This window comes from Phyllostomus hastatus, unplaced genomic scaffold (assembly GCF_019186645.2).
Source record: "Phyllostomus hastatus isolate PE091 unplaced genomic scaffold, TTU_PhHast_1.1 phas_contig_86, whole genome shotgun sequence".
Lineage (NCBI taxonomy): Eukaryota > Metazoa > Chordata > Mammalia > Chiroptera > Phyllostomidae > Phyllostomus > Phyllostomus hastatus.
In genome coordinates, this window is record NW_025333977.1 from 69075785 (window position 1) to 69100685 (window position 24901).

Here is a 24901-nt window from a genome sequence, read left to right on the forward strand (position 1 = left end):
TCAAAGCTTGACTTGACAGCTGGGGAAGAACATTTTCTTTTCTTTATGCATCAGGTGAATGGCCATCATTGAAAAGGAGGCCAACCATGTCATGGCTCCTGTCACTGTGTAGGCAAGGCCTAAGAAAAGGCTACTGCCTCCACTCCAAGTCAGGGTGGAAAGAACAACAGATTTTTCTCCTTGGAATCTGGTTACGGGAAAGTCTGAGGAAAGATCTGTTAAGGATCTGTCTTCACACTTCTCAGATCTGCATACCACTGCATATCCTAGGTACATTCAGTTGAACCATACACAATCGCTGTTTTTGTAGGTAAAAACAGGATTGATGGTTCAATTTCCTATGGTCTAATATTTACAAATAGTGCATTGTGTCTTACTGGAGTGAAGTTAACTGAAAATGAGCCTTCTCTCTACATAGTTGTAATGCACAAAAGAGATTCTGACACAGATAGATCAGGATGATTTACAGACAAAAAAATGAACAAATATATTTAAACCAAAGAAAATGAAAAGGATACAGATAGGTTTTACAGCAAACCTAAATTTTTGTTTTATGAATCAAGAGACCCAGGGCAGGCTAAAGTCCTTCATACACAAAGTAAAGTTTGAATTCCTACCTCAGGGAAAATTCTTCAAGAGGCATGAAGAACAAAAAACAGTGAGCTAGATGGCAAAACATTTTTGGTGGGCAAACTAAAGGGGGGCATTGGTCTGGGTTTTAAAAGACCAGCATCCCTCACTTCTGGGGAGAAAGAGTTTGAAGTGGGTTTGCTATCGTTAGCATTTTAATGATGTCATTTTGATTATGCATGTGGTCTGAGGTTTTTAAACATCTGGTGCCTTTTGTAAACCAACTAATAAACAAATAAAGGCTTCTCATAGCAACGGCACAGGACAGCAACATTTCCCAGCAAAGCTCTTAAAAAGCCTCACATCCCTTGGCAGCATGCTATTTATTAAAGCACCAGGAAACTTGTTAGGAGACCAGGTCTCTCTCTTTAGCATCAAAATTCCTCATTGTCACCAGGTCCTTGGGTGCCACCTCCACGCATCTGTCTCAGCTCTATGAGAGGGTCTTTTCCTCACACAAAGAACATCTTTTCTCTGTTAGAAGTGGTAGGCTTTTCAGCAGCTCAGGCTTAGTTCTCTGTGTGAATCAGGCAGGCCACGAGGCTGGTTGGGTAATATTCACACCAGGGCTCAACCCAGGAAGAGCAGGGATAGGACTGAGGTTCTGTGTGGAAGATTTAGATTTGAGAGTCATCAGCATTAAAATATGACTGTGAATGTAGTCACCCACAGGGAGAAATAGAGTGTCTCGTTTGGAATGCAGACTCCCTTCCTCTCCCCTCCACCCAAGCTCACTGTCATGCACTGAAAGGACAGTAGTTCCTGATGGCTGCCCCCTCCCCCACCCTGTTTCTTGATTGCAGCTGTAACTGCTTTATGGCAAGGCCATCACAGAGTCGAGAGAGTCAGAAGGTCCAACTCCAGAGACCATCGTTAATAACTTTCGATCTCAAGTTTTTTTTGGGGGGGGAAGCAGGAGTTGCAAAAACTTTATTTAAAAGACAGCATTCGATGGCTTATTCTTTGATCTGTATATATAATGTTGCAAGGGAGCAATTTATGGCTTTCATATTCACAGACTGGAATAGAAGCCCTGCTAAAGGAAAGAACTAAGGCAAGGGGTACCCCTGGTCAGTAAACAGAAGGAGGCAGCAAACTGGCAGGTAGATGGTGTCCCATCAGTGGGGGTATGTCTGACTGAGGAACGTCCCCATCCCCTGTCAGGATGGAAGTGCCCTCACTCTACTCTAGGGCAGAAAAGATGGAGCAGGGCACTGGAGCACAAGCAGTCATTCACTATTCCCAAGAATTTCTCATTCAAGCTCCCCGAGAGATAAAGAAATGGAGGACCTTGGCATTTGGTGCTGGATCCTGCTGGGGTTCCATGAGTCACTCCTAACAGCAGCCCTGACATGCCCCAGGGCTGAGGTCTCAGAGCTGTGGACAAGCCCTGGAAAGATTCTGCCTCCCAGAGAGTTCTGCTTCATGGGGAATCAGGAAGAGACTTTAAGACTGAAGACCAGAGTTAGTATAAATTGTGTTTCAATATACAATTTTGTAAAAGATAGTGTTTGGTGTCATTTTGAAGTGAAGTCCTTTTTGTTTTAAAATCAAGAGTTACATTCGTGTTTTTTAATTAAGTGGAAAAATTCAGAAGTTCATATTAGGCATAAGTCTCCCAACTTGGACTGTCCATAACCAAAAGGCCCTGACTTGCACAGGCTGGCTTCCTACCCCCGGGGGTGGGGGGGGGGAGCACAGCTCCTGCAGGGGCTCAGAGGGTTCCCCACATGGGTTGGATGAACTGGAGCTGCCCCTTGAGTCCAAGGCTCCTTTGGTCTATGGTGGTTTTGTCTAGAATAAAAAGTTCTACAATACCTCTCAGTTTTAGTTATTTTTAGTCCATATTCCAAATTTACTGCTTATCAAGCCACTCTCCCTTTATTTCATAGTCCCCCATCTCATTGCATCCTATACAGCAGGCTCCTGCTCACTGTTTTAGATCTCTAGGCCATGTTATTTAATCTTTCTTGGGGGACAGAAATCTACTTCCCTACTTACCTGCATCTACTTACTTGATACTGCTATTAATTGTTAACCCTTAAAAAAGTACACATTTGATTACATAAATTGGAGACAAATGGCTATACGGTGAAGGAAGAACAGTGTCACCTCTGTATGTCTTTACACAGATCGATTTGATTGAAGAAGAGAAAAGCACAGGATGAAATAAATCAATAACTAGTATCAGATGGACACTGATTTCCCTTCACTGCAAAAACAAGTAGCGTGAAAGGATACTGTAGGTTATGTTGAAACTATAGTTACCAGCAGGCAAGCCTTCAGTAAAGTACTGTATTCGGTTGAGTCGACGGTGCAGCTTTTTGAAGGTGGGGAAGGCAGCCGTCCGCATCCACACGATGAAGTCCTCATTGATGAAGCCACTGTTTCCCGAATCCTCTTTGTCCAGTTCGTAGACAGGCTTAGGCCAGTGAGGGGGCTTTGCAGTTCCTGTGGGAAGAGAAGGATGGATGTGGTGGAGAAAAGTCACCTGCCCCCTTCAGTTTTTCTTAGAATGTAGAGAATGAAATAACTTTTGGGTTCTTGAGGAGAAACAGAAATTAGACTTTAAAAAAGTGTGTATGTGTCTAAACTGCCTGAGTATGCAACAATTAAAAATAATGGTTACAAAGACTCTAAGGAAATGTGGGAGGGGCATGTTGATGATATTTTCATAAGATTAAAAGAAGTAGAATACCAAGTTGTATATATTGTATATTATATACCCAAATGAAGCACTGAAAAAATAGATAGAGCAAAATAATTGTGGTTGTATTGTGATAGCATCATAATTTCACTAGTAATTTGAAGTGAAAAAATTAAAACAAGATACTTGATTAATATTTAAAGGAAAAAGAATAACAACCATCAATGAGGCAATGGAAATGGAAAATCTTGTATAGGGCAGACAGGCATGTGGACAGGTATGAGGACTTGGTAAATGGGAGGAGACGGCGATAACAGGGTCGTAAGCCTGTTCTGAAGCCAGGAGCACTGGTGCATCTGAGTGCTGTAGCAACACTGGCAGCACCGCCTGAGGGCCAGTGCCAGAGGTGAGTCTGCGGAGTTTCCCCTCTGTCTCACACTGCCTTCTTTTCATCATGGTGGGCATGTCTGTTCCTCATTCCACAGTGGACTTCTGAGTACAGTATCTTCCTTGTCTTTTTTCATATTTAGTGCCTGGCACATAGTAGGTATTCAATAAATGCTTAATCAAGGGATGAGAGATTCCAATGAAAGCTTACAGAAGTTGACAATAAAAACAACAATGAATTTTATTTATTTTTAATTATTTTATTGTTGTTCAATTACAGGTGTCTGCATGTCCCCCCCATCATTCCCCCCTACCCCAGCCAAACCCACCTCTCTCCCTTGCTTCCACCCTCCCCCTTGGTTTTGTCCATGTGTCCTTTACAAGTAGTTCCTGACAACCCTTCTCCCCACTGTTCCCTCCCCCTTCCCCTCTGGCTATTATTAGATTGTTCTTAATTTCAATGACTGGTTATATTTTGTTTGCTTTTTTCTTTTGTTGATTATGTTCCAGTTAAAGGTGAAATCATATGGTGTTTGTCCCTCACCACCTGGTTCATTTCACTTAGCATAATGCTCTCCAGTTCCATCCATGCTGTCACAAATGGTAGGAGCTCCTTCTTTCTCTCTGCTACATAGTATTCCATTGTGTAAATGTACCATTGTTTTTTGATCCACTATTTACTGACAGGCACTTAGGTTGCTTCTAGCACTTGGCTACTGTGAATTGTGCTGCTATGAACATTGGGGTGCATAGGTTCTTCTGGATTGGTGTTTCAGGGTTCTTAGGATATAGTCCCAGCAGTGGAATTGCTGGGTCAAAAAGCAGATCCATTTTGAATTTTTTGAGAGAATTCCATATTGTTTTCCATAGTAGCTGCACTAGTCTGCATTCCCACCAAGAGTGCACTAGGGTTCCCTTTTCTCCACATCCTCTCCAACACTTGCTTCTTGATTTGTTAATGATGGCCATTCTGACTGGTGTGAAGTATTATGTCAGTGTGGTTTTCATTTGCATCTCTCTGATGGCTAGTGATGCTGAATATCTTTTTATATGTCTCTGGGCCCTCTGTATGTCCTCCTTGGGGAAGTGTCTGTTCACGTCTTTTGCCCATTTTTAAATTTTTTTAACTTCCTGGAGTGGAGTTGTGTGAGTTCTTTATATATTTTGGAGATCAAATCCTTGTCTGAGGTATCATTGGCAAATGTTTTCCCATATAGTTGGTTCTCTTTTCATTTTAATGCTGTTTTCTTTAGCTATGTAGAAGCTTTTTCATTTGATGAGGTCCCATTTGTTTATTCTTTCCTTTATGTCCCTTGCTTTAGGGGACATATCAGTGAAGATATTGCTGTGTGGAATGTCTGAGACTTTCCTGCCTATGTTTTCCTCTAGGACTTTCATGGTGTCATGACTTATATTTAAGTCTTTTATTCACCTTGAATTTATTTTTGTGTATAATGTAAGTTGGTGTTTGAGTTTTATTTTTTTACACGTAGGTGTCCAGCTCTTCCAACAGCATTTGTTGAAGAGGCTATTTTTACTCCATTTTATGTTGATGTCCCCTTTGTCGAATATTAATTGACCATAGAGACTTGGGTGAAAGCCACACTGAATTTTAAAGAGCTAGTCAACAACAAATAATTGGTTAATGAACTGTTCACTTCCATAAAACTGGTTCTACTATTTGTAGAATCCAGAATGATAAATAGGGATCCTTTCTCACTGTAGCCAGTGCTCACAACCCAGGCCATGCGTCTTATGAGGCACTGACATCTGAATCACTCAGGGAGCCTGTTAAGAAGGCAGGTTCAAGTACACACTCCCCTACTAACTCCTGACTCCATGTGAGTCTCCAAGACAGTATGGGAAGCACGGTCAAAGAGGCAACAACGTCCTTCATTTCCCAAGTTTGGTTGGGTCATTTGTAGTCATCCATTCATTCAACAATAAGCATTTCTTAATTGCTCACTATGTATCAAGCACCAGGGATACAAAACAGCACTAGATCCCACCCCTTACCTCAAGGAATTCACAGAATGCAGTGGGGATGACAGGTATTCAAACAGATAATTATAGTAAAATGTGGTAACTTTTACAATAGAGGTATGAACAAAGTGCAGTGGGAGATAAGAGAAAGTCAAGGGCCCTTTGTGTTACAGCCTTTGGTTATGTGGTAAGACAAAGAATAGAATATTGTTAAGTTCCTTTCAAAAACTGGGAATTTGCTTTTCCCCTAAGCAGCCTGAGGTGACCTCTGAAAATCATTTGCTATTCACTTGATCCAGAAAATCATGCAAATCAAGAGGTTCAAATCTTCGCGTTCACTTTATTTTTTAAATTTATTTTTTAAAAATCTTTTTATTTATTTTTAGAGAGAGGAAGGGAGGGAGAAAGAGAGGGAGAGAAACATCAATGTGTGGTTGCCTCTCATGTAGCCCCCACTGGGGACCTGACCTGCAACCCAGGCATGTGCCCTGACTGGGAATTGAACTGGCGAACCTTTGGTTCGCAGCCCATGCTCAATCCACTGAGCTACACCAGCCAGGGCTCCTTCGTGTTCACTTTAAGAACGCTCACGAAACTGCCCAGGCCACCAAGGGCATGCATATCCCAAAAGCCACCAAGTACCTGAAGGACATCACTTCACAGAAGCCATGCGTGCCATGCCCTTGTTACAACGCTGGAGTTGTCAGGTGCGCCCAGGCCAGAGTGGGGCTGGACACATAGGGTTGGTGGTCCAAAAAGAGTGCTGAATTTTTGCTGGGCATGCTTAAAAATGCAGAGAGTAATGCTGAACTTAAGGGCGTAGATGTAGATCCTCTGACCATTGAGCACATCCAGGTGAACAAAGCTCCCAGGATGTAGCATAGAGCTCATGGAGCTCACGAGCGGATGCACCCCTATGTGAGCTCTCCCTGCTGCACTCAGATGGTCCTACTGAAAAAGAGCAGGTTGTTCCTAAACCAGAAGAGGAGGCTGCACAGGAGGAAAAGCTATACCAGAAAAAAAAACAAGGAAACAAAATCTTATGGCCCAGGAGTAACGTGCACATAAAATAAATGCTAACAAAAATAAAAAGAGAAAAACCCTAAATGCTAGGGATTCCATTATATTTTGACATACATGTCATTTTGCCTAAGGCGGTCCCAGTTTATGCCTGTTGTCTGTTATCCCATTCGATTTAGCACTTATCCCCAACAAATAATGTACATATGATTTTATCCTTCCAGCTTCCAACTACAGTCTTGGTTATAGTGTGTGAGATACCCATGTGCAGTGAATGGAGTGTTTACTTTAACATGTGATTAATGAAAGATAACCAGAGACCCTTTCAGTCAAAATGACATGTCCCTGTGAACCCTGCCAGCTGCTCGCCATTCCAGTCAGTTGGGCCATAGCCTCTGTCTTGGCCTATGAGATGCATGAAGCTGGAAAGCTGTAAGTCAGGGGGGTCAGGTCCCCCCTGGTAACTTCCCATAACCTGAGAAGTTACAGGTCATGTTATATGTACTTGACAGAGTGTAGGAAACAGATGCTGAGTGGTCTTGCTGAGAGTAGTTTGAATTGTCTTGCAACATCAGTTTTGTTATTTATTGAATAATGCAGATACATAACTTTTATTGTTTGGTATCAGCTTATTTTTTATTTGCTAGTAAATCACAGAGATAAAAAATGGAACACGCATGTTTGGTGTAAGATTAAGTAAAATTTCTCAAGAAAGTTAATAAATGTGATACTTGCAAAGTTGGTTGGCATTTACCCCCCACCACAGGAGCCATCCTGATGTCAATGACTCACATGAAAATCAAAAGACCTAAATCTTCTGCAGGACATCGGAATCTATTTCAAACGTTTGTGCTTATTTTTAAGAGTGTATCTAAAGACAGTGCTCTACCTTGTGTAGCTGCAGAAGGTCCATTTATATCAGTATGTGGGCATGACTTTTTATTTAGATCAAGTGAGTTTCCTTCTAGTTTCACTTTTTTATTAGAAATTTTTTTTGTAGGCAAAGAAAACCTTTGATGTGCTGGCTCCATTAGCACAAAAGAACTTTAACAGTTAAATAAGGCCAGTTTTACATCAGTGTCTTCAGATGCTTCACAGAAAAATCAGAATAAGTTAATTATAATAATGGCTTTTTTTGTTTTCTTCATGGAATCAGAGTAAAGGTTTTTAATATTCGAATTTGGAAAGTAAAATCTCTGCACTATAACAAATACTACTGTAAATTCAATTTAAAGAGTCAACAATCAAATGTAAATTTTTTTATTTTGCTGTGATAACATAAGTGACAATTCAGTGGAACACAACACCAGAGTAAAGATAATTTTCTTGGTTAGTTGAGAAACCCAAAGAGAAATGTGCTTAAAATCATTTGAGGTACATACACAACTCACAATTATACCTAAACAAGCCACAATACTTTATTAATCAAAATGAGAGTTGTTGTGCAAATTTGAATATTTTTATATTTTCACAGTAGAGAAACTGAATTGCAAAGTTTTTCCAGTGACATGGGTGGCTAAATGAAAGAAACGTTTCAGCATGGTAGTACATGTGGTCTGTCTTTCTACATATCATCAACCAGAATTTTAGAAATGTTCGAGCCCATGAAGGACTGATTTGTACATCAAATGACATGTCCTACAATGATCCTGAACTTGCTTTGGTAAATGAGCCATCCAATTTTTGGTTGTCTTCTGTTCAAAATAGTTGAAAAAGATTTTAAAGTGTCTGAAACATAGAATGCCAAAAACCTTTAGTTTTTGAAGATTTAGTAAATTGCAAAGAAGAAGATGCTGAAATTTACCCCTATAAAAGCAAGACAGTAAGTTTAAATTATATAATTGTACTTTAGAATATCTCGATGTATATTTTGATGGAGCTCCTATTTTTAACTAAATAAAATTTTCTTCACCAGAATTAAATAATATCAAGACAGTCTAAGATTTTGTAGCATCTAAATTTCATAATACCTACAAAAGAATCATAAATAGAAAAAAAGTGAGGTTGAAAAGACAGTCCCCATGAAAATATTTGGGATGCAATGTCAGCATATTTCAATACAAAAAAACTGAAACTGAGAGTATCTTCTGTTTAGTAAAATTGGCTGTGAGTATAATTGGTACCTCAGCACCTATAGGTATTTTCTCAATTAAAAAAAATTAGGATTGAAAGAGAAGAATCAATTAAAGGTGTTAACAAATACAAATTGATTAACTATAAAATGCAACTTAAAAAAGATTGTAGATAATTTTGTGAAAAAACATTTTAATAAAATATTTTTTAAAGAAAAATTTCATTAGAAAAATATAGGGGCATGTTAATGAAGACAGATATGGCTAAGAAACTGATTAAAGTCTGTGATTATGCATCCAGAATTACTATTTTGCTTATCTTTTTAAAAAAGATTTTATTTATATTTAGAGAGGGAGAAGGGAGGCAGAAAGAGAGGGAGAGAAATGTTTACTGGTTGCTTCCCACACATACCCCTACCTGAGGTCCTGGTCTGCCACCCAGGCATGTGCCCTGACTGGGAATCAAACCAGCGACCTTTCTGTTTGCGGGACAATGCTCCAATCCACTGAGACACACCAGTCAGGGTGCTTATGTTATCTTTTAACGTGTAGGTAAGAAAGTAGTTTTTTAAAAAATTGGTTTAATATACATAGGCATATTTTAATATTTTACATACTATCATTTTAAAAGTAGTTTGTAATAGAATTATTTTATAGGTCTACCAAAATGGTCATATCAATTTATTGATCAATACATACAAATTTCAAATAAATAAACAACTTTAGTTATTCTAGCCCCCCTTTCATTCTCAAAAGTGCACCAGTTCAGAGCAAAAATTACATAGTCACCCTAATTTTAGATGAAGTAACAAGTTTCTTAAAACACTGCATTTTTACTAAGGTAAATGAAGGAAGCCAGGGACCAATGTTTCATGTGTCTCATAGGTGTGTGACAGATGTGCTGTCGGGGAGGGAGAGTGAGAACAAAAAGGAAGTCAACAGAGAAGGAAACATGGAGGAATCATAAGTATCTCCCCACACACAAAACCCAAAGTTTCTCTAAAGAAATAAAAAAATATTAGTGTATGGATCTTACCTGCAAATGCACTAGGAAGATTATTGGAATTTGGATTCTGAAACTTGATGAACTTATCTGTCCACCATGTAATTCCATTCGATAACATTGGGACTTTGATACGTACAGATGAGTTAAGGTTGTATGAAAGAATAATGGTGTCTGTAGGGAAATGAAAAGTGTCAGAGATTCAAACAAGCATTTTTGCCACCCTTTGACACACAAAACTAGACATGAAAAATAAACCAAGGTTTTAGCAGACTCCACCTGCCTACATGCCACTGATGCTGGAATTACAACACTATTTTTATTTGAAATTTCTTGCTAAGGTCCCAATTATTGAAAAACACTCTTAAGCTCCATTTAACCCATGCTCCAAACTACTTTGAATCTCTGGTAAGGAAGGACTTACTTGCAAATGAAATACCATAAACCAGTGGATAATGGATACAAAATTTTTAAAGAAAACTGCCACTCGGCTGCAGAGATGATCTTCTGGACTTTTGGGTTCCACACTTATGAAAGGGCACACCACGGAGGCAGAAAATGTCACCTACCATTGAATATGCTGTTGGCAATAGCTCCACACGGACAGATGGGGGTCCCGTTGTGGGTCTTTCTGAATGAATCACAGTTTCCAACATCCTGAAGGCAAGATGACACATGATTGAGAAGTGCTTTTATAACCTCCTTTAGAATGATGAAAGTGAGCATGACAGCAATGTAAATCAACCCACACTGGTTTGTTGACCCAGACTAAGATTATGGACTACTAACTGATTTTGCCCACGCTTCACACTTAGACTAGAACAGTTTTGTGTTTTGGAGAGGGGTGTGTGTGTGTGTGTAGTTTTTTTCTCCTTAACAGTATGTACCACACCAAATACATCTGTAGGAAGGAAATTTACCTTGCTGGCTGTGTTAAATATCACTCTAATTCTACAATGGAATACATTTTAAAACATGTTTTTATTGAAGTATAATTTATATTCCAAAAGCTACCAAAATCATGAGTCTATAGCTAGATGACTTATTATAGGGAATCCATTTACCTAAAAACCAGAATATATTTTTAAAAGAATTGTTGCTAAAAATAATTTTTGTTATGTTCATATAATAATGTCAGTATGGAAAAAGGGTTTCTTTCTAGCTTTTCTGGTCAAGATGCTGAATATCATTTATCAAGAATTAAATTTTGCAATCCTAGATTTGCAAGGGTATTCAATTAAACCAAAGGCTTTTGTTCTAGTAGAGCCCAATTTCTTAAAGTTGTCTGGATTGAAGACCCCAAGTATAGGAAAGACAATGCTAGACAGAGTATGACCCCAACTAAGAAGAAACTGCTCAAAGTTACCTTCAAAATGGATAGTGAATTGATCGACTATATGGAGCAACTTTAAAGATAACTACAGATAGTATGTGTAAAGAAATAATATTGAAGTCAATGTGTCCATCGACTATGCCATCAACTTTATGAACAGAAACATAAAATCCTGAATTGTGGTTGAAAGGTACTCAAAGATTTGCCCTTCTGACACAATCATTATTATTAAGATTTGAACAACCCAATGAGTATCCAATTTTAGTATGAAATGAAGTCAAATAAAAAAAAATGGTTGGTGCATGAAAGCATAACCTTTTGATGGAACAAGATTCACACTACTGCTCCAAAGAGGGGAAGTACTCATTTTTTCAACAGCAGTTATCCTGATTACCCAGCCTCTTCAATTATACAAGAATGAAATGAGCATTTCTGTCTTGAATTTATTTTCCATACTCTCTTTTAGACTGAAAGATCCATCTGGTTTTAAAAAAGGAGTGTTGCATTATGCCAAAGCAAATGAAGCCTTACCTACCTTTACATCTCTACCCATCAGTTGGCTATTACTTCTGGATAGAATGTATCGATAGAGGTTCTGATGGAAGCCATACAATTTGTAGTACATATAAACATTACCCTGTAAAGGAGAAAAGGGTAAAGTAACAGAGAGTAAGAAAAATACATTGGAGTATTAATATACATCGCTAGAATTTTCAAAATATGAAAAGTAGTAAAGAAAAAACTGATGGGAACTGAAAAGTTCCTTTATATTAAATGGAAACCCAAGAAATCACTTTTTTTGTTCAAGTTGTCTCCATTCCCTCCCTACCACTCCACCACTCCCCCCTCTGCCCCACCCATCCCTGCCTCCCACCCTTGATCCTACCCACTTTGGCTTTGTCCATGTGTCCTTGATACATGTTCCTTGACAACACTTCCTCTTTTCCCCCAGTTATTCCCCCCCCCCCGTTACTGTCAGTTTGTTCTTTATTCCAATGTCTCTGGTTATATTTTGCTTGCTTGTTTGTTTTGTTGATTAGGTTCCACTGATAGGTGAGATCATATGGTATCTGTCTTCTACCACCTGGCTTATTTCACTTAGCATAATGCTCTCCATTTCCATCCATGCTGTCACGAAGGGTAGGAGCTCCTTCTTTCTTTCTGCTGTGTAGTATTCCATTGTGTAAATGTACCCTAGTTTTTGATCCATTCATTTGCTGATGGGCACCTAGGTTGCTTTTAGCACTTGGCTATTGTAAGTTGTGCTGCTAAGAAATCATTTTTAAAAATCAGTGTTGGATGTAATATTGAATGCCAATTGGACTTGAAAAATATTAAAATATAAAAATAAAAATCAGTGTTGAAATATCCTGGTCTATAAAGAATTATTAAAATGACTAAATAACTTATTTTTAGTTTTTATAAGGGTTACTACACTCCTGCCTTGAAAAAATTTTTTATAACCAGGCTTTGTATCCTCAATATATAAAATTTGACTTTAAAAATGTTGTTATTTCCCAGTAATACTAGAAAAATGTTTTGTCCAGGGTTGTAGTAGGTGTCAAAGTCACATGATTTCAAAGAAAGCCCACAAAGCACAAATTAAAATTGGACCCACTGTGATGTGTGTGCTGGCTCTTTGTGGTCTAGTTCCCATTGTTTTTGGGTTTGTATCCCAAGGATCTAGCACAGTACCTGGCACATAGTTCTCATTTAAGAAATTGTGAACCACTTGTTATGGCAAAAAAACAGATGGAATAATTCACTTGACCCCAAAAAGGTGATTTTCACTTTAGCTACAAGCAGACTTGTTGCTGTGAGGGTCGTGTCTTCTCACACACACTGCTGTGTGAAGCTGCTTGGGCATAGGCTACTATCATGCTTCTACCTGGATGGTAATGTGGTGTATCAAGGCTCTGGAAATTCTCTAGAATAATTCTGCAGACTTGATGCAGATTTTACTGACAGCATATATAATGCAAAAGAAATGGCCAGTGTAGCTGTTCATAATTAATATATGAGCTACCTCCAAAATAAGGAGGCCTGCATCCAAAAATATATGACAGCTTAACATTTATTTAAAGTGCCTCACAAATGTTAGGTGCTATACTCAGTGCCAGAAACACGAAAGTATTCTTTGCAATTCCCCGAGTCAACTGATTTTCTTACACTCTGTGAAACAGCACTTGGATAGGCTTTTGGCCCCACCCTTAGGATCTTTAGGAGGCTGAGTATGGAAAATGGGAACTGGTACCTAGGGCCGGCTGGAAATAAAGACAATGGTAAGTGTGGCCAGTTAGAGAAACAACAAAAGCTGGCAAGCTCATTCACTTGTGAGAGAAAAATCTCTGGACGCTGACAGGGGGAGGTGCCGGGCCCTGACAAAGAGGCAGGGGCAACACACTGAACACAGAGCAGGGATGTGAAGGTGAACAAGCCAGGCATGGCGGGAATGGATGATTGCATTTCCTCACCCAAGGAGGAAACCTCTGTTGTTGACCCTTGACTATAAAAAACATGAAATCCACAGAAAGGAATTTACCATACATTTTCTTGGAAGCTAAAAAGAGAATTCTACTTATCCAAAGTTATATATTCATATAAATGATGAAATAAATAGGCAGAGAACACTCACCACACTAGGGGAGTGTTTTTATAATCTTTTTTCAATGATTCTTTGCCCAGGATTTAGTTTAACAAGGCCTCAAAGATCATCATCATTTCAATTAGTCCTGGAGACATGTACTTCATTAAGGAGTTCCCTGTTGACACCAGCAGCACGCAGTGCAGGATCCTGAGTTCAGGGCCACGAGTCTCACATGGACTCATCACCAAGCACAGGCCTTGTGTGCTGACTGCAGAGTGGAAGGCCCTGTCTGCCTGAAGTAGTGGGTTGCATTTTTATGGGAAAGCCATTGCCTGAAAGGAATGGTTAGCAACTGGTAATGCTTCATTTGCCTTTAGGGTTTCAAAGAACACAGACAGATGAGAACCGAAGCCCTTTGGGTCTTTTTCTTCAAAAATGTAAGTACTCTGAGCCCCCAAGAAGGAACAACCCTGTTTGACATATTGACTTCAGTTTTCTAACTTCCTGTACTGTGAGAGAATACATTTCTGTTGTTTTAAGCCTCCCCTCTTCCAAATTAAATGACACTCACTTTTACTTTGGGGTGGGGGGAGCTGAGGAAGGCAAGAGAGGGTTTAGCTGTAGAGAACTAGAATTTTGACCTACAATAAAAGAACACATTTGTAAAACTTCCCCCACTGACTTTATATAGATTTCAGTTATAACTGAAGTACAACTCAATAATTTCCTTATAATTTATATCTGACTTACAAAAATGATTAGAGCTACCCATAATCAATACAGATGTATTTAGAGTAATACTGACACCAACATACTTTCTTCTGGGATTAAGCGGGGCATAAGAAACAGACACATAAAACCAAAGCTTCCCAGAACATAATGCCATATAGAACTTTATCTTTCCTCCATTCATCTAATATTTTAGCAAACATTTTCGGCACATCTACCATGTGAAATGAACTGTGCTGTGCAGGGTGGAGGAGGAGAAGATTCATATACTCAGTCAATAAACAATTGAGCACCTACCATGTGCCAGACACTGTTACAGGTGCTTACGATACAACAGTGAGAGACAACAAACAACACATGTTCATAATAAACTGCTAATTTCTATAGCATACTAGAAAGCGATAGGTACTATGGATAAAATAGAAACCACAACAAGGTAACAAGGACCAGGAGTGCAGGGGTGGGGTGCGTCTACAGGCTGTAGCGTGAGGCAGGTTGGCTGGCACAGGCCTTGCTAAGGTGGGAGTTGAGCCAAGACCTGAAGGAGGTCGGAAGTTAGCCGAGCAGACATCAGGCTCAGGGTGCAAGGCAAGAGCATGTGCGACTTATCTGAGAAACGAGGAGGCAGTGTGGTGGGTGTGTTGGTAGGTGGAAGAGAATGGAGAGATCGGGTCATGTAGGGCCTTGTAAAGCCATAGGCTTTTTCGCTGAGCGGAAAGAAGTGCCATTGCAGGAATTTCTAAGCAAAGGAATAACATAACATGGCTTATGCTTTAGAAAGCTTACTCTAGCTGCTCTGTTGAGACACAGATACAAGCAGGAAGACCTGTTAGGAGACTATTGCAGAAATTCAGGTGCGAGTTGAATGTGGCATGGAGCTAGGTAGCAGTAGCAGAGGTATGAAGTGGGCAGACTGGATATACAGGGTCCAGCACAAATAGTGGCCCTTTTTTATTACAAAATATTCTGCTACAAAATCATGTAATTCTGTAACATAACAATTTCCTACTCAAGCATATCATATGACATTTTAGGTGACATGTTCAAATTGAAACAATAAATTATTACACCTATATTATTACTCTACCAACCACACTCAAGCAGGCATTACTTCTGCTGGACCCTGTATTTTGAAGAAAGAGTAAACAGGAGTAAAAAGGGAGTGTGGGTGTGAGGTGGTAGAGAGCAGAAGGAGTTAAGAATGGCTCCTGGGCCCTTGGCCTGGGCACCAGAAGGATGGAGCTGCTATCAGCCGAGAAGTCTGTGGGTGGAATGGGTTGCTTTCGGAGGGAAGAAGTGGGTGTCAGGAGTTCAGTTTTGGAAATGTTGAGCTTCACATATCTGTTAGTCATCCAAATTTAGATATCAGGAAGGCAATTGGAAATACACGTGTGGCTACTGGAAGAGAAGTTTGGGCCAGAGATATAAAAGAGTGTTGGTAACAGATGACATTTAAAGCCAGGGGGTTGATGACATTTTCAAGGAAGTGAGTGCACATAGGGAGGAGAAGGCCGAAGACTAAGACTAAAACCCTGCAGCTCTCAACACAGAGTTTGAGGAAAGCGGGAGGAACAGCAAGAAACCACAGAAGGGTAGCCAGAGAGCTAGGAGGAATTTCAAGAGAGTGTGGTATCCTTAAAGCCAAGAGAAGAAAATGTGTCAAGGATGAAGGAGTGATCCATCACCTTGTCTGGTGGGCTGACAAGGCACCAAGGACTCACTGTTGGGTTTATCCACATGGAAGTCATCAATAACCTTGCAATTTCACTGAGCCTTGCTGAAGCTTTCTTAAGAATACACTACTATCTAACATCTAGCTTCCATCCTTCTTTTCCGTTCCCTCTCCTTCATAAGGGTCAGAGCTGTGTAGTGGCCTGACAGCTCTCTCAGCCTCCACCAGCACCCTCCCCATTTTCCCTTACAGGCAGTTCCCACAGTAAATCTCTTGCATGTCTAATCCTGTTTTGGCATCAGCTTCTCAGAGGACCTGGACTAACTAACACATGATTTTAATCATCCCAAGAGTAGAGACTCTCTTACTATTTCTTTGGCATTTCTCACAGTGCCTGATAGCCAGGCTAAGACTTGCCTTAGGGATTCGGCAATTGCATATGTAGAATGACTTGGGGAGACCCAAGGAGAGTCCCACCAGGTGTCACCCCTGACACTTACTGTGTGACCTTGGTCAAGTCACTTAACCTCTCAGCCCATTAATTTTCTCACTATAAAATGAGTGGTTAGATTGCACGATCTCTATAATCCCCTCTTGTGCTGATACTGGAATAAAACCTGTTTGATTGATGTTAAGAATTGTGTTACAAAGTTGGGTAAGTAAAGAATCTGGAAACTTAAAAACAAAGGAGAACAAAATTCCAAAGGACAAAAAAGGGAGGAAGAGTCATACATGAACTCAAAACTTTATAAGACCTCCCTATGCGCCCCCCCGCCCCATCTTATTTTTTGTATTTTCAGTTTGGAGAAGCATTTGACAGAAATCATGAACTTACTGCCAGGTCTGAAATAGGAAGAGATCAGCATATAGCCAGTTGAAGTCCCTTGAATTTCACTTACTTGCATTGTGTCAGGCAGGTAAAAAGGAATGGAGCAGGTGCATTCTTTGTCAAAATTAATGGTGTTTTCCCGCAGTTCTGCACAATTTGCACATATATTTGTGTAATTAATCTGTCAGGTAGGGAAAAGAAAAATTAGGAAAATTTGACTTTGGACCCTGGTCAGGTAGCTCAGTTGCTTAGAGTGTCATCCTGATACACCAAGGTTGTGGGTTCTATTGTATCTTCGTTCTATATAAAAATCAACCAGTGAATGCCTAAATAACTGGAGTAACAAACCAACCTTTCTCTCTCCCTCTCCCCACTTGCTCTTTCTCTCTCTAGAATCTATAAATAAAATTTAAAAAAGAATTTAATGAAGAAATTCCTTTATTAAAAAAGATTTAACTTTGAGTGGTGGACACACAATGCAATATACAGATGATGTATCATAGAACCCATATACTGGAAACCTATATAATCTTACTAACCATTGTCACACCAATAAATAAAAAGAAATAAATTAAAAATAAAAAGAAATTACATGAATATATATCTTAAAATTCTATCTGTGAGTTCACCAAAGCCTCCGTGCTGTCTGGGTCAAGGGCATGCTGTGTGGCCATGAGTACAGAGCAGCCCACTGTGGAGGATGAGTGTTTCTGCAGATTCTCTGGGGGAGTGGGCCTTCATGCGGCCTTTCATTTTGGGGCCTGCAGCATTTTGCCACTGACCTGGAATTCACTGTTTTTATTGCATATTTATGTAACCTGTTGTGAAGAAGCTTTATGCCTGATCATAAAGAGGTGTTGTTAGGAAAGTATTAGTCAATGTCTCAGAAGAGCTGGGCCTACGGCCTGAGTCTAATCAGCTTTATGGGGAAGTCACTTCACTGTTTTTCCATTTTATTGTATGGAAAATATTTATACTAATGAATTCTTCTATGTGGCATATAGAGGAAGATAATAAAAATGACCAAAGGTCGAAAAAGAACTGTTCCCCAAATGTAGGGTTGTTGACGTGTGTGGAATCATTCTGGTTTTAAAATGTTGTTACACCTGTTTTTTAAAAAGTTGAATTCTGTGAAAATGGTAGAGTGGACACTATAAAAAAGGATACTATGTCCCAAATGAGCAAATCCTGTGCGCTTTGGCTGAGGGACTCAGTCACGTGAAGGTGCAGCTGGGGGAAGAGGAAGGAAGGGAGGCTTGGGGAGAGGCCACAGAGGCTGCACACCTCCCTGCTACAGGAAATGCTCATTTCAGGCACCCAGGGTTGTTGTGGGTGCTGCTGTGAGCTCCTGCTTTTCTCTGTGTATTGGAAAGTACTTAGAAGACAACACTGAAGACCTTCAGAATGGTACCTTCAGAAAGGAAAGGGATCCCAATGCATCCAGACCAAGTGATTTTGAATACTCAACATACTGAAGGAACCAGTCATGCCACCAGTAAGGTTGTTATCCAAGGACCTAGGAATAATGTACATTGGGCCCAAGGTCGTCCAACACTTTCTCAGCATTTCCACATGCTGACTCAAGATTTGCAATAGTCAGTAAGAAAATGTTCAAAAACTGGGAACATTTAGTAGAGAGGCCATAACCCTGCCAGCCTCCCTGGAAAGGACTGTTCACCAAGGACAGTGGAATGTAAAGCCAAATGCCAGGTGAGCAGTCCAGAATGAAAGGTGGTGTCTGGGCTGTGACAATGGACTATTCTACCCAGCCTGTTGTGGGTAGACCAAGTGACACAAGCCCCTGATGGAACTCCATCTGGAGACAGCAGGACTGAAGAGAGCTGGGATGACTTTTTACAAGATCAGGTCAAATGAGGTTTATAATCTATTTTATTTCTCCCTTATGTGTTCAAACTTAAAGAAAAAAACATTGATTCTTAACTCTGCTGATGAACTTGCAGTATTTGCAACTGTTGTTCCAGTCTTAAACTTTCTAAAAGGAAGATATTATTTTAGAACTGATGAAGTAAAAAGGAACATATTTTCTGAAAAAAAAAAAAAGAAAAAGATTATGGGAATGGGGGAGGAGCAGGGAAGCAAGGGAGTGACTTTATCCTTGGTAAATGGCCAATGGGATTTAGGGTTCTTTGAGAGGGAAGACTAACAAGACAGTAGGAATTTTAGCTCCTTGCAAAACCACTGGGAATTTTGAAGCCAAATAGGTAAAATGTTAGTACTAAATTAAAGATTAGGCAAAAGGCTACTTAATTGTATTTAGATGCCTATATTTACTTAATTCATTCTTTAAACAGGCAGCAATGTAATGTGGAGTGGGGATCCCCCAAAATAGCAGGACATATTCCCCACAAACCTGGACTGAGAGAAGGGGGAGTAGACACACAGTGTTTGAGATACTTTGCATAACCATGGCAGGTTAATAGCTGTGCTGCCTCAGGAGTATATGCAAAAGAAGTACGTGATTTTAAGAACATATAGTGACTTGTGAGACAGCTAGGGGAGGCAGATGCCCCTGTGTCATGGTGAGCCCTTGCCATGACTAAAGATGGCAGCCAAAAGAAGGTAAAGCATATGGGGAAACTGGCAAAGTAGCACATCATAGGAGGGTTGGATATGAGGTCACATAACAAGTTCCAGGCCAAGCAGCACATCATAGGAGGGTTGGATATGAGGTCACATAACAAGTTCCAGGCCAAGCATTTATAATAAGGTTTGGCTGAAAGGGAAGAAAATACCACCATGCCACCTAGTGTAGGAAGGAAGGAGCCATGTGGTCTGTAGTGAAGTAGTGGAAGCCATGTGGGAGGGAAGGGTGTAAGGAGAGAGCTGATGGAGCTGTGCAGGGACCAGGCAGAGCTGAGGGAGCTGTGTGGGACCAGCCTAACCAAGCACAGATCTGTGGGAGATGCTTGGAGCATGGACTGAACTGTGACCAGGAATGCTGAGCTGCAGACTTCTGCTTCTCTGAAGGACGTACAGAGAAGCCTATCTCTTGGGACATGTGCCTCCCTGGACTCACCATGATTCAGTGCAACACAGCACACATTTCCCTGAACCATTACATGGAGGCTGAGGACAACGTACTTTAGACCCTGAAGGAGAGAGTTGCTAGAAGAGGATGGTGACCCTGTAACCCACGAATGTACGTTCCAGAGGGAATGGAGACCTGTTTGCTGACTTAAGAACAGATAAGGATAGGGGGAACTTCTGGGCATTGTTTTGGCTTATAGCAGGGTAGGGAGCAGGGGAAGTGCTGGGTCTTGTGGGAGAGCAGGGCTCTGCGCAGGAGTGCTCTCAGCAACCACTCCCTGCCACCCTCAGGTTGGAATCCTGTTTCCTTCAACACTAATTGTTGGGTCACACAACAAGGCACCACGTGGATGAGCCCCAGTTTGTAAGGCTTGAATGATTATTTTGTAAAATATTGATGTCTTCTCTGTTGGTGAAGGTGCATTCTAATTTTTATAAAGCATTACAGAACCATGCTGTTATTGCAATTGAGAGCTAGCATACTGAACTGTGACTGAGGAAACAAGGATTCTAGTTCAGCCAGTCCCTGACCTGAGTTAAATACTTAAACTCCATTCAGCATCATTTCATCTAGCAATTAATTGGTCTGTGAGGTCTGTGGAAGAAAAAGGGGCCACATGCAAGACCCGACAAGCTCGGGGAAGGGGAAGGACCTGTGTGGCAGCCTTACAAACTCGGAGACCTAACCACATAGGATCGTCTGAAATTAAAACATTCTAACTAAAGCAGTTCATGGCAGGTAGTCATTCCCAGGCCAGCATTTTTCCCGAACAAAGGCCAGTTTTTACATTAACTGAGCCTGTCAGTTGTCTTTTAGCATCTATGATAACATACATTTGGAATGTCAAATTTCTTCTTTCTGGATCCCTCAAAGCACAGGCAGTACACCAAGGGGGAGACCACAGATCCCCTTATCGTTAGTATTACCATGTTAATTATCGACTGTTACCTATCCTGTGCCCATCTATGTAGAAGATGGCCTACCATTTCATCTTCATTTTATCCAATCCCAGAGGTTCCCCCCACCTTTGCTTTCTCCTGCCTCCCTAATCACCAATGGATTTCTTGCCACCCCCTTGCAACCTCTTTTGGTTGTAATGTATAAAATAGGTGCTAAACTGCCATTCTCCAGGGCTGTTCTCAGTCCATTGAGATTTTGCTTCCCTGCAGTTGTCATCAGTTGCTCGACCAAAAGTTATGTACAGGTTTGAATGTTTCTTATGTCTACAGACCATTGTAGTACACATTCTACTCCATGGATTCTGTCAATGCAGAGTTAGAAAAAGAAATGTTTCATGGTCAAATGATTCTTGAGTAGATGATACCTAGGGTGCTTTCTAGCTCCAAGAATTTTATGAGGATAACATAACTCTTACCCATTGTCTACTTTGGTGCACAAGTGGCTTGGTAAACCTATAGCTCTAAAATGACAGCACAGATTCTAGTGGGTTCCTCTTGCCCCTCCAAAGTCCTCCAAAAAGGGCACTTCCTTGTTGTGCCCAGGGCTAAGTGAGAAGAGCAAATCCCACTCAGAATTTCTTTCAACTCGGTCTGTGCTTGACCACACAGCCTGGGGTATGCACTTCACACTATCACCTGGTATGATGAAACACTTTCATGTGCAGAAGGGGATCCCATTCTCTGGGTGGTTTCTGGTTTTCTTGTATAAAAGCAAAGTGTTAGAAACAGTTCTGTCCAAAGTGACTAAACAACAACAACAACAACAACAACAACAAAACAATTGGAACACCCCCCCCCCCCCTTAACATGATGATAAAAGCATTCTGTTGAAAGCTGTTTGCAGAGTGGCCTTAGAGAACCGTGAGGTGAGGTCCTCCTCACATGCAGGAGGCGACATCATTCAACAGCGGCTGCCTATTCATGGAGGCTGCACTTCACAGTGGGTGGGGTGGCAACCAGAAGGAAAGAAGCAGGGAGGACATGGCGGGGGAGAACCAGAAAGGGGTTGGTGAAGAAGAAAACAGAAGAGTTAACAGGTGGAGCTGTTTGTGGAAATGAATATTAACCTTCTAAGCCAATTACTTTGTTATCTATTTCCACAAGGCAAGTTTAATTTCTTCCTGCCATTTTGCCACTGCCACCTGGTGGGGACTGCTGGTTTCCAAATCACACTGGAGGACTTGAACGATTTAGGGGCACCTGATTCCTGGAGAGATAAGATGGGGGCAGCTGGGAGGGGCAGCAGAAAATATTAAGTAGAAAGGCAATAGGAGTAGGACCTGAACTGACATTCTCCTTTTTGAAGTCCTCACTATTTGCAATAATTAATTATTTCAGTACATTTGTGCCTGTTATACACTGGTCAATGTACCTAGAAGGGGCTGTGTATATTGTGAACAAGTCAGCCATTGCTGAGGTCTCTGTTCCTACCACACAGTCTACTCTATCATTACTAGTTCATTGAGGGCAGAAATCAGCTTTTACTTATCTGACTCATCTTCATAGCCAACAGAACTCATAGCACTATCACATAATCATGAATATGAAATCAATGTTGACATACTTGGCTTTAATAATTTCATCACTAGCCACGTGGGAAGATGGAACAGGTCAGCTTCCCATGACTGCCTTTGGAGGGAAGGTCACACAGTTTGGGATGTCTGGTAATCTGCTCAGAGCTGATTTAAGTAAGACATTTGCTTAATTCATTTGACTGACTATGGGCATGGCTGATTTAGCTTTAGACCAGCTCTTGTCCTCCCTGCCCAGACCAGCTTCCGGGGTGAGGGTCTCATCTTCCAGCAGCTTGTTAGTCATATTGGCAAAAGGCTTGTGACTGAGGCGTATGCTCTTAGCTTCAGCTTTACTCACTGAGTAGAACTTGTTTTATTTTGCTAAGTGTCCTTAATAGGCCAGAAAGATTTGGGTTCTTGCCTTTCCTAGACGGTGATGATCTCAGAGAGAGTTCATTTGCAAACACGTAGTCACTATACTTGAAAGTGGTGCAAAATTGAAGACCTCTATCTTTGGCTCTTCACACTCATTAGCATGGTTCATGGGTACCTGGCAGGCATTTGGCCTTGCCTCTCCTCCTCCCACCTCTACCAACTGCTCGTTCAGTCCTCTGCCAGCATAAAAACCTTCTGACTTCCCAAACCCCTGTAAACAAGCATGGCTGAGCTGACCAGTGTGACAGTGACAGGGACTGTTATTAAGAGGGATTGGGGATGAATGAAGCCACCAAACAGAAGCTGTCACCATCTGCACCTGCCAGCTGAAACAGGATGGTCTAGTCTCATTTAGTTTCCTGTTGAGAGGTTGTGTTCTTAAATGGATCACTCACTTATAGTCCCAGAACAGAAAATTCTTAGAAATTGCATTAGACATATAAGAGGAGGCAGACCTCTATCTCCTTGATGCTCTTTGCAGACAATATAAGGACGATGCCTATGCCAAGGCAGAATGCTCCTGTGGCAAAAAAGCCAGAGAGGACTTTGGTGGCTGAGAGCTGTAGGCGGTAGGCAGGCAATCGCTGCTGCTTCAAGGCAGTGTTGTCTGGCAATCTGGACCGGCAGCTCTGGGATGTCCTGTCCATTTTGGTCCTGCAGGTGACCGAGATGTACTTTTAAGTCATTTACATTACTACTCATAGTAATCCCACTTAATGGTAATATTAACTTAAGAATGCTGTGAACCTCCCTTTCTAGTTGCAGTCTTTTGAATTCCTGAATTATTTCTTAACCAGATCTGACATTTAGCAGGAGCACAGCTCTCTTCAATCAGCCACTACATGGTATATTTTACTTAGCCTCAAAAAGATTGAGCTAAATGCCATCCTGAGGAGGAAAACTCCACAGCACGGTCTGGGTACACCAGCATCTGTCGACACTGGGAAGCAGTTCCAATGGGCTACTGCTAGGATGTGGTGACTAATTCAAGGCAAGACCTTCCTGAGAGGGGGAAAATGAATTCATCTTTCAAACTCGCCTAAGTCCTTGGAAATTTATACAAAGTTAGGATTGTGAGCTTTTTTTCCAAATGTGGCTATCCCATAACATGAATATAAATTAACTTGGGAAAATGCTCTCAGATTACAGCTAATTTTTCTATTTGCATAATCAGAGAGCTGCAAACAGGAGTTGTAGAATACAGATGTCTAATCTCAACAGCTTCCATTTTTTCATCCACAAGAAATACTATAGTAAAAAAAATGTAAACTAAAATATCTCTCCTAACTTTTTCGCAAGTGCATGCTTTGGAGTAGCCCAAATGAGGCAAAAGAAAAAGATAACAATTAAATGTTCAATATTATAATATATATTATTGTTTCTTTTTTCTCACATATTAGAAATCCACTAACATTTTCATTATGTCCTTTTCTTAAGATGCATTTAAGGTGTAGAATTAGGATTCTTACAAGATTAGGTGAGTTTCTAGTCCTCCTCTTTTATTTTCATTAGACAGGGAAGTCACACTTGGACTATTTTTATATTAAGGAAGGCAATAACTTTGGCAAATGTACCTAGTTTAAAAGAATACAAAATAAATGCAAATACTTCTATTAGGAGATTTCCAATCCAGAGTCAAAGCTTGCCACTTGCAAAACGGGAAAAAAATGCACCGCCAATGGAAACTCTCCAGTGTGTCATTTGAAACTGGCCAGGAGGCAGTGAGGAGGGTGGTGTGGCTGTTGGTATCAGGCAGCCTGTGTAAGGAGGCAGCAGTGAACACTTCTCGTTTACGTCTATGACTTGTTTTACTAAATAAACATGGTCAAAAGCTTGGGTTTAAAAGCTCGTAACAGACCATAAGATGAGGTTATATGTACAAGGTTAGCCCAGAAATTACCAGGTGTGTTTGCCTTCTAGGTACTTGATCCAACATTGGTTGGGATTATACTACATAGCTAAATGCGTAGCAAAATGGTTGCTACAGTAACACATCAAGAACTGTATTTCTTAGACTTTTTACAAAATAACAAAACCAAACTAACCAAAATC

General features: G+C 40.6%; 1 protein-coding gene across 1 annotated transcript; it reads right to left on the minus strand.

Annotated features, from left to right (window-relative positions):
• Positions 1-23496, minus strand: LOC123827537 (cell cycle control protein 50C-like). The gene is made up of 7 exons (XM_045852072.1): positions 23305-23496; positions 16963-17073; positions 11611-11712; positions 10312-10399; positions 9776-9916; positions 2872-3081; positions 1-203 (listed from the first exon to the last, which is right to left on the minus strand). The coding sequence occupies exons 1-7, from the start codon at positions 23494-23496 to the stop codon at positions 1-3; spliced, it is 1047 nt and encodes a 348-aa protein (XP_045708028.1).
• Positions 23497-24901: the final 1405 nt, after the last annotated feature.

What these genes read in the sequence shown, in the direction of transcription:
- LOC123827537 (XM_045852072.1), bottom strand. Translation starts at nt 23,496, where the DNA reads ATGGACAGGACATCCCAGAGCTGCCGGTCCAGATTGCCAGACAACACT. An exon ending in ACCTGCCTGACACAATGCAA is followed by an intron (nt 11,713 to 16,962) that starts GTAAGTGAAATT and finishes TCTCCTTTACAG; the next exon opens with GGTAATGTTTATATGTACTA. An exon ending in TAGTTTCAACATAACCTACA is followed by an intron (nt 204 to 2,871) that starts GTATCCTTTCAC and finishes ATCTTTCCTCAG; the next exon opens with ACTTTCCCGTAACCAGATTC.